This window comes from Phyllostomus discolor, chromosome 13, assembly GCF_004126475.2.
Source record: "Phyllostomus discolor isolate MPI-MPIP mPhyDis1 chromosome 13, mPhyDis1.pri.v3, whole genome shotgun sequence".
Taxonomy (NCBI): Eukaryota; Metazoa; Chordata; class Mammalia; order Chiroptera; family Phyllostomidae; genus Phyllostomus; species Phyllostomus discolor.
The window spans coordinates 24034476-24054386 of NC_040915.2; the positions used below are offsets into that span (position 1 = coordinate 24034476).

Here is a 19911-nt window from a genome sequence, read left to right on the forward strand (position 1 = left end):
GAGTTCTTTTGTACATGTGTGTGTTTGTATCTGCTGTAGTGGGTAAAGCTCCAGTTTTGAATCCCAGCCCTGTGGGGGCTGGCTGGAGTGACTCCTGGCTTCAGGAACCTAGGCCATGCACTTGGTGGGGGTACGTATCAGACACGGTGGATCAGCCGGGCAGTATGTGCCTTACAGCGCTGTAGTGGCAAGCGCACGGCACTGTCTGAAAATTGCGCCCCACCAAGTAAAAACTGAACCCACACCTAATAGAACCATAGATCTGTGGGGAGAGAGGAACAAGCTGATTGTGAGGAAGCAGTTGTCCTGTTCCTGAATGGGAGAAATTCTACAGCACAGATTCCTTATCAGCCAGTAAATGGCATTTTTCAAAACGGAACGGTTACAGATGAAAAGAGTGCAGATACCAATCAGGTGTACTGTGTGGATCTTGTTTGGGTCCTGTTTGAAGAGACTGGTTATAAGGAGACATTTTGGTGACAGTTGAGGAAATCTGATCATTTTAGGTTAATTAAAGAATGAATTGTCAGAGGCATATGATTGTTTTTTGTTTGTTTTAAACTCCATAACTGGTATTATACACTTCTGACGAGGAACTGCTGGGTTAGCCTAGATAAGTGAGGGCTTAAAGCTCTTTTCGTGTAGTTCAAAGCACTTTCTCTTGGTAGCTCAGTTGGTTGGAGTGGCGTCCCGATGTTCCAGGGTTGCGGGTTCCGTCCCCAAGCACGGTACACAGAAGAAACTACCAATGAATGTATAGATAAGTGGAACAAATCAGTGTTTTTCTCACTCTCTCCCCTCCCTTCCTCTCTGGCTAAAAATCAATAAAAAACAATTTTTTAAAAAACAAATGCATACAATTAGGGCATCCTCTGAAGGGGAAAGGTGGGGGAAGGTCTTCATTCAGAACTTTCAGCTCCCCTGCCCCTCCTCCTTCTGGGCAGGGAGTTTGGGTTTTACACTAGATGGAAGGTGAGCGCCTGCTAGGGAGGGAAAGGTTAGGGGTGGTTAGGAGGTTGTTCCAGGCCCTTGGGAGGTGGTGGGTAGTCTAAGCCATCTTGAACTCTGACCCTCCCAAGAGGCAGAGGCTCTTGGGTGACCCACCCCATCTGCAGTGGGACCTAGGCAAGAATAAGCATTTTATAGCTGTTACTCAGCACTGTTTCTCTCCCTTTGGGAGGTGGGTAGGGAGGGAAGGAGGAGCAGGCCTGAAACCACAAAAACCTCTATAAAATGGAGAGCTTGGCGGATGGGAGTGCCCCTGTTTGCAAAATCCAAGACAAGCTGAAAGGGGGTAATTAGAGTTTTGGGGCCTCGAGAAGGGTCACAGGTGCCTCAGTCTGGGCTCATGAACCTCCCTGGCTGGTCCAGAGTAACCCAAGGGAGTAGCCAGGAGAGAGGACAGCCTTGCCTTGCTGAGAGTTCGTGATAAGAAATAAATTTTGGTGCCTAATGTAAGTATAGAAAGCAATGGGGTAAAGCAGCAAAGAAAGTGGGTGATGGGATTTAACCCACAGTATGGTCAGAGTATCTGTCTCTGTTCTCACTTAGTGACCTTAGACAGAGGCTTGCCTGCCTGTGTTTTTCTTATTCACAGAATGGGACTAGCCCCTATGCTGAGGTAGCTTTGAGAATCAAATTGGTACTGAGTGAGGGGTAGCCCAGTTCATTGTTAAAATGTCCCACACACGTGTGAGTGGTTTATACTCTGGAAGCTGCATTCCAAAGCACCTGTTCCGGGTTATCCGTGGCTTTCCTAAGTGAGGATGGATAGTCAGGAGTTAGCTTAATTTTCAAGTAGTTCTATTTATAATAGTTACCAGGACCACCTGGCCAACTTCTTCAGGCATGTAAGTTAGGAAATCTCCCTTAGGAAGTCCAGAATCTGAAGGACAGTCCTGGCACGGTGCCATTTTTTTTGGCTGTGCCTTTGGACTGTCAAAGCCCTGGGTGGGTGGGGGTGCAGTGAGGAGTGTGGGCCGTGATTGATGAATTTTGTAAAGCTAGCCATGTAAAGGTCACATATGGTGGGGGCTCCCAAGCCCGTCTCAGTTTGGGGCACTGTTAGTAACCCGGGTGACCCCTCTGTCAGAAGCCTTGTATACAGGGTGCTTTGTAGTCACCTTCCAGAATTATGGTGGCAACCACCGTACCCTCCCAACATAATGCACCTCGAGGTAGCCTTTTTTCATCCCTGCCTTAAAGTTAGGGTGTGAGCTTCTCAGAGGAACTGAAGTCCCACAGTGGCTGGGAGCCACCTGGGTGAAAGGTCCACCTGGGCTCTGTATGGTTTTTGCCTTCTTTGTCACACACACTAGCTTATTGAAGCTTTTGATCACCCTGAGATTAATAATAGTGATACCGCAGTTACCTTCACTGGGTGCTTCCCACATTCTACTCCATGTAATCTGAGCAGGTGATCTTTTTATACCCACTTCACAGATAAGGAAAGTGCCCCCAAATATATTTGGCTGCCTCCTGTGGAGGCAGACGTGGTGATCATACTTAGAGTTTGGATGGCAGTTTGCTCTAGGGCTCTGCAGCTGCAAATTTGCAGAGCGCTTCCCTAGATCTGTTCTTCAGGAGACACCGAGTTAGGGGCCGGGCCCCAGAATCCAGGGGGAAACAAGACAGGTTGCTGCTGCCTTGATTGGGCTCACATCTCGGAGCCACAAGTGGGCACCTTCCACCTTATCTCCTCAGGCCCAGGCCAGCCTACTGACAGGTTTTGGCCTTGCACTTTTTTTAAAAAATCACATTCATTCATTCATTCATTCACTCATTTGTTTATTTTTAGAGAGAAGAAAGGGAGGGAGGAGGAGGGAGAGAAACAATCAAAATGAAAGAGGAACATCAATGGGTTGCCTCTCATATACATCCCAACCGGGAACTAAATTCACAACCCAGGCATGTGCCCTGACCAGGAATCGAACTGGCAACCTTTTCATTTTACAGGATGACGCCCCACCAACTGAGCAATACCGGTACCGGCCAGGGCAAATCACCTATATTTTAAAATCAAGAAAATTTATCTGGAAACCTGGAGATTTGCAGCTTCTCTTTAAAAAGCTGGACTCTGAATATATCCTGCCCGCCTCCCCCCCTCCCCCCCAAAAAAGCTATTGAATTGCATTTTTTTCAAAGATTTAAATTTATTTTTAGAGAGAGGGGAAGGGAAGGAGAAAGACGGAGAGAAACATCAATGTGTGGTTGCCTCTCTAGTGCCCCCTAGTGGGGATGTGGCCCACAACCCAGGCCTGTCCCCTGACTGGGAATTGAACGAGCGACCCTTTGGTTCACAGGCCTGTGCTCAATCCACTGAGCTACACCAGCCAGGGCTGAATTGTATATATTAAATGGGCGAGAAGCATAGTACATGAATTATATTAATATAGCTGTTACGGGGGAAAAAAAATAAGACCTGGCCACACTGAGCCTCTGTCCAGTGGTGGGGCATAGCCTCCCTTTAGATGAGGATGCCAGCATAAGGCTTGCAGGCTCAGACTTTGTATGTTTTGTTGTACAAAGGGGAGAAGACAGTGCCTTTTCAGTCTACAAGCTGAAGGAGCGTAGTCTGGGAGAAGAGTTGGAGAAGAAAGGGCAGAAACTGCAGTTCCTAGAGGGGACTCCTTACCCGCTGAGGGTGGTGGGGAGACATGACCCCTCTGGGCACTGTGGCCTAAGGCCCTGGAGCAGCAGTAACAAGCTGTCTGAGAGCTCAGGTATGGGCTGCCAGGGAAGCTGGGTTTTGTGGGACCCCAGGGAGCTGCTGCTCCCTTCACCCATCTGTGAAGTGGGTATAGTGTCTTTGATCTCAGTCTCCAAGGTCCCTTCTAGCTCAGACACCCTGTTAGATACGAGACCAGCTAAGGCAGATGTTACTGTGTCTTGGGGTAGAAAGGGGAAAGATCCTGGCTAGAGGCCTGCGCATCATGGTCCAGCTTTTTAGGCAGTGGACCTCATTGGATCGTTCTGTTCTCTCTGGGGACCACAGACACTGGAGAGAGGCCTCTCCCCGGCAAAGCTGCTCCTCAGAGTTCTTGGTGTGACCCTTTAGGGGTCGGGTGGAGACTCTGGGCAGGAAACTGGAGACCAGCCTTCTAGTACAGGCTGTTTGGCTCGCTTGCTAAGACACCGTGGGCGACTTAATGAACCTTTTTTGGACTCCCTGGCCCTCTACTGAAAATGAAGGTGGTGGAGCCAGAAGACCTTCTGTGGTCCCTCCCCACTAGGATTAAGTTTGTGATACCAAATTGGAGAGATCAAGATTGCAGTTGGTAACAAATATTTCACCTAAAGGGGGTTGTTTTCCCTTTAGAGGTCATCTGGAGAGGTTGGCCAAGGCTGTGGGATTCTTCTGCCTGGGCGTGAGGCATTCCGACCTGGGCTTCTGGAAAACGCTGGGCTAGGGTGAGCTGCCCCAGAAGTTTGTGGGTGCATTCAGCAGTGTGAAGAGACAGCGGGGACTCATCTCTGGGAATATCATTGAGAAGATTCTGGTGTATCTGTCCTGTGCCTGGTTAGATTGGGTGGCTGCTGAGACCCCCACTTCTGGCCCTGCGGTTTAGAGCCTAGGTCTAGGAGGTCGGGGTCAACATGTCAGCTGACTCCTCTAAAGGAAGTGAGTATTCAGAGCCCTCAAGCTTATCCAGAGAAGCACCAGGGCTCGCGCCTAACCTTTTTCATGTGAAAGAACTGACTTGGCTGCTGCCAAAGTGAAAAGCATTCATCTCACACATGTGAGTAACCTGCTGAGTGTTAGACCACGGAATCCTGGTGGGACTGAGACTGAAGGGGCCTGCCCTCATAGTTTACGTTCTTACCGGGAGATGCAGTAAACCAGCGAGGTAGTTCCGGTTGTCACTGCCGGACAGACCACCCCCAAAACTTAGTACAGCCCTTTTATTCACTGATTTGTGGGTCAGCATTTGGACAGGGCTCAGCCTAGTGATTCGTGTCTCCATGGCTGCAGTGAAGGTGGCAGGCGTCCTGGTCTGGAGGGTTGACCACAGCTCCGCTCACATGTTGGGTACCCTGGCAGGGATGGCTGAAAGGCTGCGTCCAGCCAGGCTGGAGGGCCCTCTCCAGCACAGTGGTTTCAGAGTAGTGGGACTTAACGTAGTGGCTTAGGGCTCCCAGAGAGAGTGTCCGAAAGAGTAGATGCTGTCCGTATGTATTCTAAGGTGTTGGGCCTGCTTACTGCCACATCACCATGGTCACTGCACTATGTTGATAGAGGTCACAGACCCTGCAGAGTAAAGGGAAGGGGGCATCGGTCCTGCCTTTCAGTGGAACGAATGTCAATCTGTGGCCATCTTTAATACTACGGGCAGCTTCTGATAGCAGTAAGTTCTTTGCGAGAGAAAGAAAGGCAGTGTGATAGAGAAGTATCAGGGCTATGTGTCTGGGAGTGGCTTTGCTCAGGGTGTCAGGGAATCCCTCCCTCTGAGGGTGCCTCAAAGTGGGATTGTTAGGGAGCCTGGTGATGAGCATTCCAGCCTGGAGGAGCATCAGGTACTAGGTGGCAATGAGGTTAGAGTTCTCCAAGGAACGTCCAGAGAGGCCTGTGCAAGAGAAAGGCGAGGGGCTCAAAAAATCAGAAAAGCAAGAGGCCTTTGGAAGCCGGCTGAGGAAGTTTGGATCCTGTTCTGAAAATACTGAAAGAGGTGGCATGACCTCATTTTTGCTTCAGGGTTACTCTGTTCTGCTGAGAACTGCCTGGGGTCGGGGCTGGAAGAAGCCAGGTTGGAAGCAAGGAGATCCTTTTGGAGACTCTGCAGCAGTCCAGGAAAGAGATGGAAAGAAATGCATGGTGGCATGGTGACTCAGGCCTGATTTTTTTTTTTTTTTTTTTTAAGCTTTCTCCCTGCTGAGACTAGGCCACTTAAAGAGGAAGTTTTCTGATTGCTATTTATTACTCCTCTTCCCTTAAACGATCCAGAAGCTGAATTTGTTGCGCTGTACCCACTAGTCAGAAGGGTGGCCTGAGGCAGGCAGATGTTTATACCCCTGGTTCTGGGCCTCTTGGTCCCAGATCTGGGAGGAGTGTTGGTGGTTTCTTTGCCTGGACCAGCCTTCCCTGGTCTGTCCCAGGAGGTGGGGTGAGGGTGTGTGAATAGTGTGAGGGCACCAGCAGGAGCTGGAGGCAGGGATGGTGGGGCCTGGGAGTGGGGAATGAGCCTGGAGTGGCCTTTCTGTGTTATTGTTTTCTACTCCTGGTTTCTTGTCTGAAACTGCCCTGCCTTTTTATTTCAGGTAAGATCTTGGGGGGGTGGTCAGAATAAGCTTCCTGAGCTGAAAGTCTAGGGACCCAAGGTTTTTTTCTGTTTTGTTTTTGGTTTTGTTTTGTTTTTTAAGAGTTTGTTTATTTTCAGAGAGTGGGGAAGGGAGGGAAAGAGAGGGAGAGAAACATGGATGTGTGAGAGAAACAGAAACATCAGTCAATTACCTCTTTACCCCAGCTGAGGACCTGGCCAGCAGCCCGGTCATGTGCTCTGACCGGGAGTCGAACCAGTGCCCTTTTGGTGTGTAGGCCAGTCCTCAATCCACTGAGCCACACCAGCCAGGGCAGGATCCAAGTTCTGATTTCAGCCCCTGCCCCCACCTCATTTCTCCCAGCTGGACCTTTTTCTTTTTTTTTTTTTTTTTTCTTTTTTTTCCCCCTTTTTCTTTTCTTTTTTTTTTTTTTTTTTTTTTTTTACTTTTATGAAGGGGCCGAATCCTGTGTTCATGAGTGCGGTTGCTCCTCATCCCTTGTTGCTAATGCGCCGTTATCGGCATGTCCCTGGCTCAGTCAGGTGTCCTAGAATCTGCCTCATGGGGAGCTTGCCGTGGTGAGGACAGATGCCCAGGGAGCCAGGCCAGACTGCATCGGAGCCGCTGCACACATCTCCTTCACAGTCTGGGTTCGTTTGCACAACACCCCTCTGGGGTCTAGCTGCAGTCACGATCCTCCGTCACTGATGAGAAAGCAGGAGTCAGAGAGGCTCAGCAGTTTGCTCAAAGCTGTGCAGTAGTTAGGAGGAGGCTGGGGTTCCAGTTCCTGCCTTGCTTATTTACCATTTGGCTCTGTAGTCTCCCAGACCACAGGAGCATACGCACCTGGAGAACTTTCCTGCAGAGGACCCGCACACATCCTTGGACAGCAGGAGTGTCTGTGGGCCTCTGGTGGCACGGCCTGGAGGGCCAGCTCTGCCCCTTTGGGCACCCTGAATGGGTACGAGCCAGGCCTGGAACTTCCTGCTGGGGAGCCTTGGCCTCTCGTCCCCCACGAGCATTCCTCTTCAGCTCTGTGAGGCCGTGTGGGGCCTGCTGGAAAGAGCAGTGCTGACCTTGTGGTTTCTCAGACGCGGCCTTGGGCCCGTGCAAGGAGGTGGGGGGTGCGGCTCTGGGTTACCAGAGGGGAATGGGAAACACTATTGTCTGTTGGGCCTTTTAGCTTTTCGCGAAGGGGAAATCTTTTCAGCCTAACCAACACCAATTCATTGTAGGAAAATACCTAAATATGTTTTAACAGAGAGAAGACAAGTCCCTTTATAATTTGTCTCACCAACTACCATAAATACTATGAAGCAAACATATCCTTTTAGACCAGTGCTGCCTAATAGAAATACAGTACAAGCCACATATGTAATTTTAAATTTTCTAGTAGCGATATTAAAAAAAACAAAGACAAGTGAAACCAATTTAAATAATGTAACCCAAGGTATTGTTTGAACATATAACCAATATAAAATTATTGGTGAAATATTTCACATTTTTTGTTACAAGTCTTTAAAATCTAGTGTGTCTTGTACACCTAAAGCACTTCTCAGCTTGGACTAGCGGCATTACAGATGGTCCGTGTGCACGCGTGCTGGTGACGGCTGTGTCAGCACATTTCTAGACTTGCATATGTATACACACGTGCGAGCACATCTTTTAAATCATGGGGTCATATTATGAGCTGTGTTTTTCCCTACTTAGAAACAGGCTTTCGAGGGCGCTTGCCTTCCGGAATGCTCAGAGCAGCCCTGATGAGGGAGATCCAGGCGCTGGCTAGTGCTGCTTCTCTGTGAGGGCGGGGATGCCCCCCAGCTCCACTGCCTGGGAGGCCTCCACTCCTTTGCACCCTCCCTGCAGGCCCCCGCTGTTGGTGTGAGACCACCGAGCCTAGCCCAGAATTCACGCAGCCCGTGTGCCCGCACACACCACTTTGCCGAGGGAAGCAGCCCACGCAGGGAGAGCTGCCGGCCCAGGCCGCTGTACAGGGATGCAGTGTCTGCAAGCACAAGCACTCCCCGTGCCCAGTGTGGCGCTGTTCACACCACACTCAGCTGCCTTCCAGGAGCTTCCTTTGGGGTTTGCAAGTTGCCTGGGTACAAAGAGGAAACTGGTGGAGGTGGGCAAAGGCCTCCTCGTGGGTTTGTCCTGGGGTGCCCGAGTCCACCAGACATCCCAGGCCGGCAGTAGGAGATACACCAGCTGGGCCACCTGGTGCAGAAAGGGACATGGGTTGGCCTTGGTGAGGCTGGGACCTAGAAATCTCTAAACGATTCATAGTTTGTCAAACAGTCCTGCCCTGCTGGTGCAGGGACATGTGCGCTTCTCACCAGGCCTGGTTTTCTTTTTTTCCTCTCCCCTCCCACCCCCTTCAAATCTGTGCCTGAGTTTTCAGCCTGTGAGATGGAATTGCCTTCTAGGTATACCACTAGCTTGTGGCTGGCCATCCCCTGCCCCTTCCTTCGTATGAAGGCTGGGGATGGGCAGAGACCTTGAGTTGGCCTTCAGGTTTACGGGATGGGATAACTGATGATTGGGGTTTCAAAGAGTGGCTGTGTCAGGGGGACGGCGGTCCTGTGCCCAGTCTCTGCAGCACCCGGCTGCAGCCACCCCGGGCTCCACAGTCTGGGAGGGGCTGATCTGGGAGGGGCCGATCGGGAAAGAGAAGGTGACTGGGTTTTGCATTCTTGCCCTGAAGCTCGACACTGGTCCGAGACTGGCGCCTGCCAGACTTGAGGATTCTAAGCCCCCATCCTTTGATTTCTCCAAGACACTTCTTTATTCCTATGTTACTAGTGCCCTTGAGGCAGGTAGTAGTAGGCTCCCTTTTATGGAGAAATTCCTTCTCCATAGGGTTATGGAGATCAGGGGACCTGCCCAGGGTCAGAGTGGAAGAGAAACTGACAGAGCCAGTTCTCCCCTCCCCCTTTAAAGCACAACTAATAAGGGAAAGTCAGGAGAGAAAACGTCAGTCTTCCCATTAGTAACGTGCTTCAAGGGGGAGGCACTGAACAAAGTGACAAATCGTACTAAGGGTTCAGTAGTCGCTCCATACACATTTAAAAAAGGTGTCCTGACTCTGTTGGCCTTTCAGCCCAGGAGCTGTGGGCATCGCTGTTTGTCCGGTGAGTGGGAGGCCCTCTTACGGAGCACTGGGGACAAGGGTGTGAGGACACTGGCAGCCTGGGAGTGCTAGGCTGCTGTCTGGGAGTGGAGAGGCTGCTGAAGTTCCCCACTGGCTGCCGCTTGGCTTTGGTGGCTGCTCTAGGGTATCCGCCACCATTCCAGGCCTCCCCGGTCCTTTCTCCCGACTTGCATCGTCACTGGCACTGCCCCTCTGAGGCGGCAGCTCTTTGGAGATCCCGGACTTGAGGTAGCCAGAGCCCAGAGGGGCTTTGAAAGCCATCTAGTCGCTTCTTGTTTTATAGGAAGCTGAGGTTGTCTCTTGGCCAAAGTCTCTGAGGTGGCATCAAGGGGATTTGTGATGGCCACCCCAGGTCTTAACTTCATCCTGCCTCGTCCTTCAAGGATCGCGAAACAGGAGCTTCTTGGAATGGCTGGCGCTACAGGGGCGCAGGTTGGAAGAAGACTTAGCCTGGCAGCACAAGCACCGAGGAAGACCCCGGGCCAGTGCCGTCGCTCCTGGTCCTCCAGACCCAGGCCTTCAGCCTCACCCCGCCCCCCACCCCGCCCGCTGGGCAGCCACTGGCACCCCTTGAGAAGGCTGAGGGAAGACCTGCTGGAATGGAGGAGGTGTTGCCCAGAATTGCTCTTGAATTTCCAGGAAGCAGCCCCGCCCTTCCACTGCCCGGCCTTACTCATGAGTTCCTCCAGATGCCTCTGGGAGGGGTGGGCGGCACTAAGCAGACACGCAGGACTAGGTACCTACTAGGAGCTTCACCACTGAGCTTGGCGTGGGATGGGAAAATATCAGTGGCCTTAATTAGATGTTTAGAGACATGTGTAAATTCCCAGAATAATAGCAAGTTTCTTTTTTTTTTTTTTTTTTTTTTTTTAAGATTTTAATTATTTTTTAAGGAGAGGGAAAGAAACGTGAGGGAAACAATCAGTTGCCTCTTGCACGCCCCATGCTGGGGACCTGGCCTGCAACCCAGGCATGGGCCCTGACTGGGAATTGAACCGGCCACCTTTCAGACTGCAAGCTGGCACTCAGCCCACTGAGCCACACCAGCCGGTATGATAGTGAGTGCTTACTATGTGCTAGGTGCTTTTCCAAGCACTTTACAAATATAGACTCTCTTAATCCTCACAATCCCATTAGGTTAGAAACATTCCTATTTACAGAAGCCCAGATCACCCAGGTAGAAGTAGCAGAGCTGGGCTCCGGGCCCCGGCCCTTAACCATTGCAGCGCTCAGCTGCTGATGGTGCAGGTGGGTGATCCAGGCTGACCTTGGAAGCAGACAGATTTTCCCGACTCCCAGCCCAGTGCTCTTTCCACAGAGGCACTCCTTCCGTAACTGTCACCTGTGCTTCTGTATTTTGTTCTTCCTGGGTCTCGCCTTAATCCCTCCGGGAGAGCAGGGTCCGAAGGGTTGCAGGCCTTGCCTGTGGTGAGGACAGAGCGGCCCCTGGAGGGAAAGAGCATTGAAGCCACCGCCACTCGTGTCAGCTCTCAGTTTCATGACGGGACCCTTGGCAATCTTACCCACTTTCTCTGTCCACAGCACACAGTGTGGACTAACAGTTGTTGAGATGAAGAGCATTTTCAGTCATTGCCAAACTGGAAATAGAAATATGTTCATAGCTGCATCCCTTCTGCCCATAACTGACCTTGCTAATTGGTCCCAGGCAGTCAAGATCAATCCGTCACAGTGGAGTTTAAGAATAAAGCCGTGCCCTGCCTGCTGTGGCTCCATGGGTTGAGCACTGGCCTGGGAACTGAAAGATCACAGATTGATTCCTGGTCAGGGCACATGCCTGGGTTGTGGGCCAGGTCCCCAGTTGGGGGAGTTCGAGAGGTGACACATCCATGTTTCTTTCACACACGCGTGTTTCTCTCTCTTTCTCCCTCCCTTCCCCTCTCTCTGGAAATAAGTAAGTAAAATCTTTCTAAAAGAAAGATTGAAGCTCTTATGTAAACCGGCCCCTCAGAGAATAGGGACTGTCTTTTTCACTATTACTTTCCAAGTGGCGGGGAACACAGATCCCTCCATGGCCAAGTTTACCCATGGCCAAGTTTCAGGGTAGGGTGGCAGGAGCCCAGGGCGGGCATCTCAGAAAGCAAGGTGGTATCTTGGGGACAAGTCAGGGAGCTTGCTGTGGCTTAGTTCTACATGCTGTAATGTGAGAACCACAGCCACTGTTTCCTACCTCAGACTTTATTTAGATGCTTAGGTGCCACAGTGTGTGAGGAAGTACCTTATGGGCTGGTAATTTACCTGGGCGGATGGTTTGTGCTCTGTTCAGCTCTCCCCTCTGTCCCCGGAGCAGGGCCTAGAGAACACCCAGCTTTCCCACCTCCTGTTCCCCTCTCCTGCCTGTCCTTTGTCCTAAGTGCAGGCTCTGCACTGTCCTTCATCCTCTCCTTTCTGATCTGCTGGAGGAAGCACAATTCTCCTGAGCTTGGTGCTGGCCAGAGCCCGGCCTTCGGGTTGCAGGTGACCCTAGAGCATTGTCTTTGCAATATGCAGTGCTGTGATTCCTGGCTCTGCTCTGCCCTTCTTCCCCCTGTGCACAGTGGCGTCACCCCCAGTCGGCAGGTTAGCTGATAGGCTCAGAGAAGTGGATTCTGGTGCCTGTGGCCTCTGTCCTCTGTAAGGCCTGCAGGTTTGAGCCGGGGCACTTTGCGGGCCTAAAGAACCTAGTGTTTGTCTCCTGCAGAGCTAAGAGAGGCAGGCCTAGGGTAAGGCTGGGATTTCAGATCCTTGGGGTCAGATACCTTCTCACTGTGTGACCTTTGGCCAGGCACTTAGTCTCTGAGTCACCTCTACAATTGAGAAAGCCTTTGTGAGGGTTAAAAAGCCTAAGGCACAAAAGGCCCGCGGCAGGAGACCTGACATAAACGCTTAGTAAGTGTAACCATTCTTCTTTAAGGGACCCAGACCTCGGCATGAGGTGAGCAAAAAGGCCTGGGGTAGGAGAGGAGTTCTTTGGCTGTGAAAGGCAGGCAGGCAGGCAGGTCTCTTCGGAGCCCTCATTCTTCTTACCCTGGCACTGCCATAGTTGGGAGCCCGAGGAACTGAACCCTGAGCCCAGCCCACACTGATTCTTTGTGACCTCACGTCTGTCAAGACACTCAGCCTGTGGCTTCTTGACCTCTGCCCAGTCTTGGTTCCTGATGCTGCACAGTGGACTAGTGGGTAATGGAAGGGGGTACCTGATGGGCTGTTCTTTGTGTGTGTGACGGAAGCATTCTGCCTCCTGCTCTTGGGAGCCTGTTCGTGCCTGTCTGCAAGAACAAGGCCCTGGACTGCTGGGGGTTGGAGACCAGAACAAGATCCTGGACTGCTTTCCTGGCAGTCTCACTCATCGGCAGCTCAGTTCTCAAACATCACTTGGCGTCAGTTAGCATTGCGCAGGAGACTTGTTAGAGCTGCAGGTGCCGAAACTCTGCACCCCTCCCCAACCTGATTTCTGGGGCTTGGGGGGAAGTCAGGAATCTGGATTTTAACCAAAGCTGTCTCCCCCCCACCACAGTGTCCTTAGATTACAGAAATGGTATTGCAAGCCTGCTAGCTCTCTGGCCCCAGTTTTCCCAGCTCGAAGTGAGGGTTTATCCTATCAGTCTCCGCACAGAAGCGCCCGCTGAGTGGGAGGTAGAACGGGGAAGGGGCTTGGGTTCCATTTCCATTGGTACAGCTCTGCTATTTTTTTTCTTTTCAAGAAATTATTGACTATTTAATACCAGGAACATAAGTATAAAATACAAAATATTAAAACAAGAACCCGTATCCCCACTACTAGTGTAAGAAGTGCAGCCTAGAAAGCCGACTTCAGCATCTGAAGTTGTGGTTCGAGTGATCAGTAGCGTAGTGATTAAAATCAAAGAAAGTTAGGACTGGAAGGCCTGCACAAGGCAGGTTCTCCCCGCCCTGAGCACAGGCCTCTGAGTGCTGGAGAAAGTGGAGACTCGCAGGTGGGAATGTTTGCCCAGCTCCCGCAGCGAGGGCTGTGGGCTGTGCACCAGGACCGGCATCCCGTCTGCGGCTCCTAGTCCATGGCCTGGCGCTCCACTCCACCATCCGGGAACGTGGGGCATGGTCCGCCCTTCCTGTGGTGGGGGTAGGTTTAGCAGGTAATTCAGGATGCCCAGCTGCATTTGAATGTAATACTTTAATATAAGGTATCATAAATATTTCATGGGACGTACTTATTTTTAAGAAATTTCTTGATATTTGTCTGAAATTCATATTTTTTAAACTTTTTTTTTTTGAGAGAGAGGAAGGAAGTGAGAAAGGGAGGGAAAGAAACATCAATGTGTGGTTAGCTCTCATGTGCCCCCCCACCAGGGACCTGGCCCCCCCACCCCACCTCAACCCAGGCATGTGCCCCAACTGGGAATCAAACCAGCGACCCTTTCGTTTGCAGGCTGGCACCAATCCACTGAGCCACACCAGAATGGGGCTGAAATTCATATTTAATTAGGTATTGTGAGTTGTTACTGTTACAACCATAGTTTTCGTTTTCTCCAGGTTTAAGAGTTGCCTCAAAAAACAAACAAAAAAAGTACTGTCGTGCATTTATGCCAGTTCTTTGTTTAACTACGACCTCATTTAAGCTGCTTAAATCCTGTGTGGTAGCAGCTATCATGAACCCATTCACAGTTTCAGAAAAACAGAGGTTAAGTCTGGCTCTTCTAAGAGCTTCCACAGGTGCCTTTCTTTTTCATGAACCTGCTTGCTTGGCCTTTATTCCTGTGAGGCCCAGTGAATGCCTTTTACGTTGCAGGCTGCATGAGAGATTGGTCCTATTGCACCACCTCTCCAAGCCTTGTAAGACTCACCTGGTGGCAGCTGGCGTTGAGAAGTTCCTTGAGTGGACCCCAGAGTGCGTGCTGTTAAACTGCCCTGTCCTACCTCTAGCCCTGTGGCCTCGAGAATTGGCGGTGGGGTGGGCTTTTGGGCAGGGGTCAGACCCCCTCTGCGTTTGCTAAAGGGGAAGGGGTAGAATACTGTATCTTTGGTGCTTCGGGGACCCCTGTTCCCACACCCGTGATACGTCCCAGGGCTCTGCTCTTTGTGAGTTGGGGCGTGGTGTGGGGCCCTGAAGGGGCCTCCACGGCTGGCCCGAGCTCACCTAGAGAGGGAGGTCAGCTGCTACTGGGGGGGGAGCCAGGACAGCCTGGGTGGACACTCCAACTCCCCATCTGCTTCTGGGGTGCAGGCAAGGCCCTTGCGTCTCTGGAGTTCGTGGTTCCTAAGTGTCCCTGGTTTGCAGGGCTGGAGCTGTTGAAGCTGGTTCATTTTGGAGAGCAGAACCTGTTAGTTAGTAAGGGCACCCCACCTGCCACCCACTGGAGAGATGGCTGGTCAGGCCTGCCCACTGCACGTCTTCCAGAGAGAGGTCGGTCCGGTCCTTGGTCTTTCGGGAGAAGTGTGAGGAAGTCAAGGTGGGAGCAGGGGCAGGGGTGGGGAGGCCCCCTCCCAGACCCACTTTGCTCAGAGCAGCCTGAGTGCCTCTCCTTCCCTGGCCCACGCAAAAAGTCAGTTTTCTTAAAAGCAGGGAGGGGCAGTTCCCCTGATACCTGGTCCCTGAGGCCCTGCCCCCACCCGGTGCATGGGCGCAGTGGTGGAGAGAGAAGGTTTGGGGGGGGGCGGCTGGCTTTTCTGCTTGTGAGGAAAGCTCCGGGTCTGGAGGCAGGAACTTGGTGTCCAGGGCCAGCTCCACAACAGTTCACATGTCACTTTGGGCACAGCCTGGCTTCTCCCGGGTCTCAGTTCCTGTCCACAAACCATGATCCAGAGTAATTTCCTCAGGACTCAGAAGCCTCTTCCAGCAGAGGGCACCCTGCATGGAGGACAGTCAAAATGAGTTTGTGACACTTGGGGCAGTGGGTGGCCACTGGGATGGGGGAAACCAGGTTTAGGGGCGGCAGCCTGCTGCACCAGGACCAGGGGCTGGGCAGGCAGCCGCGCTTGCCTGCGCCCGGGATGTCCTGTGGGCAGTGGCTTCGAACCGGGCCCTGGCTCCTGATGACTGCCTGCCCTGGGCCTCACGCCTAGGTAGCCCACCGGCTGGATATGGTACGTGGAAGGGTTTTTAAGATGTGGGTTGATTAAAGCGTTTAGAAAGCGGGAATGTTTTCTTTTGATATCTACTGTATCTTGGTGTGTATAATGCACACCTTTTTGGCCAGATTTTTGAGGGAAAATAGTACCTGAAATGCCATGAGTTTTGTAGTTTTGGTTATATAGAATTTCTTGTACCACAATATGTGGTTCAAAAATAAATGCTAAATTCCTTTATAATAAAAAAAAAAAAACAAGTACCTACATATTAATTAATTAAAAAATTAGAACCAAATTTTTTTCCCCTGACAGTTCAGGCCCAAAACATGGGTGCTCATTATACATGGCAAAATACAGTACTTTGTTTTTCTACTTTCCTTGAAAACGCGGAAGCTCTGGCAGCACTAAGCCTATGTTTGAGGACGGAGACTCCGCTGCACTTTAGTGGGTACTGCCCCCTGAGCTGGCTCCCGTGCTACCCAGCCCCATGGCTGCCAACTGGCCTGGTGATTTATGGCACGGCCTGGGGCCTGGAAGCTGAGTCCGGGGCCCCTGGGAGGCCCTGTGCTGCTGTCCGGTGCACACCTCCTCTGGCCTCTGCTTCCCGGGGCTGCCCCCTGGTGTTCGCACGGAGGCACGCTGGTTCCAACTCAGGAGGAGGCCGGAGCCCAGGTCTGGGCTCCACGGGGGGTTGTGCCAGCCGAGCTGTTCAGTCATAATGCAAAGGGGTGGTTAACCTTTCTTCCCCGGAGGGAATTTTCTGGAAGTGCTTTGAGAAGCACCCGTACCTGTGTGGATTCCTCCACTCAGTATTTACTGTGGGCCTGCCGTGCAGAGGCTGCAGCAGTGGGCTCCAGAAGCCAGTGGGCAGGGCAGAAAAGGTCCCAGCGCTCCCAGTCATTCTCTGCTCAGTGTGTGGTACAGGCTGGTCAGGCCCAGGGGTGGAGGTGGGCTTTACCTGGGTTTCTAATCTCAGCTCTGCTACCTACTGGCCTAGTGAACTAGGGCAAGGCGTGTAGCCTATTTTCTGAGCCTCAGTTTCCTCATCTGCAATCTGGGAATGAGCCATCATCACACCTACCTCCTAGAATGGTGCAGAAAAATAACTGAGCTGCGTGGAAAGAGCTTTGGAACGCTGCAAGGACATAGTATGTTCTCAGTGATTGGTCGGTCTGATGGTTGGGATACACACAAATGCAACTATTTCAGGGGGTGGTCAGTGCTCTGAAGACCCCAAGTTACAGGATGAATGAGAACTTGGTTCAGAGTTGCAGGTCGGGAAACACTTTCACTGGGCAGTCAGGGAGGGCCTTCTGGGAAGGATTTACCCTGAGATCCATGAGTAACGTGACGTGGAATGTATACCGTGCGACCTCGGGCGAGTCCCTTCCCTCGGTTTCATGTTTTGGACAACTGGAATAGTGTTTTTGAGGCAATTAAGTGAAATCACACATAGAAAGCAACTTAGACTACTTTTTGGCACCTTCAGCTCCCACCCACTAAAAGGCGGTGGTTATGGTGACTCTTCTGAGTAGAATCAAGTCGGTGAGCTGCTCAGAGAGTAGGGTTAGGGAGCTGGTAGTTGGAGGCCAGGGACTTCACTACTTGCTGATACATTTCAGCTGTGGGGCAGGACCTTAGGGATCGGTACCAGCAGCGGATGGGGCTACAGCAATCTGAGGACAGCAGGGCCCCTGTCTGCAGGGAGAGTGTGGACACCAGGCTGCTTGGGTCACCAAGGGCTAAAGATAGTTGATGGGGCTGGTCCTGGGCAGGGCTGGGCGGCATCATGTGACCACGCCCTGCCCCTTCGGCTCCTCCCAAGCCTGGGGGCATAGACTGCACTCCTGGGCTGGCTGCTGGTCCTTCGAGTAGAATCTCCAGATGGTCTGACCTTCGGAAGGTTTCCCTCTCTCTCTGTCCTCCCCTTCCCACAAGGGCACCCTTCAGTCCCCTTCTGTGTTTCGCCTGCAGGTGTGGGGGGCATTTGGGGTGGCAGGGCTGGGCAGAGAGAGGCCTCGAAGGACTGGCGGCAGCTGCAGCTGGAGAACTGACGAGCAAGGTGAGGAGGGTTAACCTGGTGTTTCTTTCACTCTGTAGTAGAGTGCCTCTGCTTAGGGGTGTTAGGGTCCCTGGGGATGGGATGAAAGGTCTGCGAGCTCCTCTCTGACTCCACCCCCTCCCCAGGCTGTCCTGGAATGGACGGACACCCGTGGGCGATGTAACCCAGGCACCCTTTCCTGCCTGCGTCATGCTTTCCTTAGATGGTTCCACTGACTTCCTCACTCAAGGTCTGGGCTGCAGCTCGGACAGAAGTGGGGGCAGAATCCTTGTCAGGTGGGCTGGAAGCAGTGACGCTTTCCTCCCAGGGCGTCTAGGGTGCCAGAGGTAGGGGGTTCAGCTGGGTGTGTTTGGTGGCAGTTTTCCCCTCTCTGGGTCGGGGAGAAGGGGATTGTCAGGTTGCTAGCACTCAGTCCTGCTAGCGTCACTTGGCCTGCCATGTGGCCTTAGGTCTCTTTGCACTCACTGGGCCTTGGTTTTCCCTAGCCTGTAGAGTGATAGCCCTGCTAGGGAGTGCCTGGCCCGCTGGCCACTGCGAGGAGTAACTGGGACCCTTCTCCTGTTGGCTAAGAGCACAGGTTTTGGAGTCACACTGCTTCCAAAGCCTGGAGTCACAGGCTTCCAGTCCTTTTCTGCTTGCTGTTCATGATTTTGGCAAAAAACTTTACACCATGTGCCTTGGTTTCCTGGTTTGTAAAATGAGACCAATTAGAGGAACTAACTCAGTGTTTAACACTGCATGGCGTTTGCTAAGTGCTTGCTACACTGTCTGCACTCAAGTTACTGCCTCAACCACAGCTTGTTGCTAGCATGTCTCCTGCTTTGATGAGAAATCTCAGCGGTTGAGATCTTGCCTTCTCTCTCCTCATCCCTCTGGTCCTAATATTACCAACCATCTTTTGTTCAGTTGAAGAGGGTGAAGTTCAGGGAGGGTGGTCGGTAGTGTCCCCAAGGTGGCAGAACTGATGAGTAGTGTCTGGCCTAGGGACCCAGTATGGATGATGGGTAATCGGTTGCCTCTGAGTTGAGGCAGGCCTGGGGCTTGGGTTCCTTGGGGAGCTAGCATTGCCCAGGACGCTTCTTCTGCCTGGCCTGGGAGTGGGGGCTTCCTGCTGAAGACTGAGAGTTGAGGCCATAGCCTCGGGAATATTAGCACTTGGACAGCAAAGCCTTTTTTCTTCTCTGGTGTAAAATCATAGAGGAGATGGGTGTATGGACTTGCCATTCATTAAACCGAGGTCAGCTGTGTTGCCGGGCCTTGAGCTAGATGCAGGGATTGTGCTGTAAAAGCAGCCAGTGTCTGCCCTCAGGTAGCACAGCACATGCTGGGGGCAGCGTGGGGGGTAGATTTGTAACCAGGCAGTTGACGCTTAGAAGGGAGGCCCTGGGAGTACCTAGCTGGAGCACTTCTCCCAGCTCCAAGAGGGCTCCCAGGGCTCCCTCCAAGGGGGTCAGCCGAATGGCCAGGGATAGGGCAGCAGGTGAACTGGGTTTGAACAGAGTGTGAACTTCAGCAAAGCCTAACAAATTACCTGTTTGCAGTCAGGGTATACTCGGCCTTTTCAGATGCCAGTCTCTCTGGGAGATGATGCCAGCCCCAAAATAAACATTTGGCCTTGCCCATTCTCCTGGCAGTCAGGCCTGAAATCCAGTCCTCGGGCCACCCACTCTCGGTCGGACAGGCGTTCTCCTTAGCCCAGCCCCGTCTCACCTTTCACCCACGTCGGGCCCTCAAGTTCCGTCGGGCCCTCAAGTTCCGTTGCAGCCTCTCTCTCTCCCTTGCCAGTTCCTCTTACCGTGACCTGATGGATGGGTTTGATTCACCCACGTGCCTCTCTCTACCCCTGAAGACCTTCGCTAGTATTCCCTCGGTTGACCAAGTTCTTGCTCCTTGAACTTCCTGGATCTGGCCCATGAGGGTAGCTTTTATTTCAAATTCAGAGGTCGGCAGCTTCAGGGGCCTTTCTGGAACAAGACACTATAGAAAACGTTTTGTCTTTTCTCCTGGCTTTGTTCTAGGTGTTTGTGGGTTTAGCCCTTTGTGAGCTGGAAGAGCCGGGTTGAGGCCGGGCTCGCTCCCACATCCGTGCAGAGGGGAAAACTGAGTGACTGCATTTTAACCGAAAGGGCGCTGTGTGCTCTTCCTTCCTCTCTAGCGTGGCAGAGGTTGCTGCCAGCGCTTCCCTGGGGACCTGTGGTAAATTCCCCCCCTTTCTTTCCTCTTTCCTGGGGAAATCGGCCCTGGGGCCCAGCCTGTGTCTAGAGGGCAGTGTCCAGAAGATGGGCTGGGCTTGGGAGGGGCTCGTTTGTAATCTGAATCAGTGAATTGAGGTAATGATCCCCACGAGTTTTTCCTCACATGCTTTGATTCTCTCCATGTTGAGAGATTAATTTATGTT

The 19911-nt window shown here is 52.1% G+C and overlaps 1 protein-coding gene across 5 annotated transcripts in view; it reads left to right on the plus strand.

Moving 5' to 3' along the window:
• Positions 1-19911, plus strand: part of LARP1 (La ribonucleoprotein 1, translational regulator) — a 76884-nt gene that overhangs the window by 32377 nt on the left and 24596 nt on the right. Inside the window, exons 2-5 of one of the 5 annotated variants that reach the window (XM_028528219.2) lie at positions 4763-4776; positions 7093-7188; positions 8093-8106; positions 10320-10330. The exons of the other annotated variants lie outside the window; for them this stretch is intronic. Coding sequence (XP_028384020.1) covers positions 4763-4776; positions 7093-7188; positions 8093-8106; positions 10320-10330 — 135 coding nt within the window. The remainder of the gene's footprint in view (positions 1-4762; positions 4777-7092; positions 7189-8092; positions 8107-10319; positions 10331-19911) is intronic. 5 annotated transcript variants of the gene reach the window in all.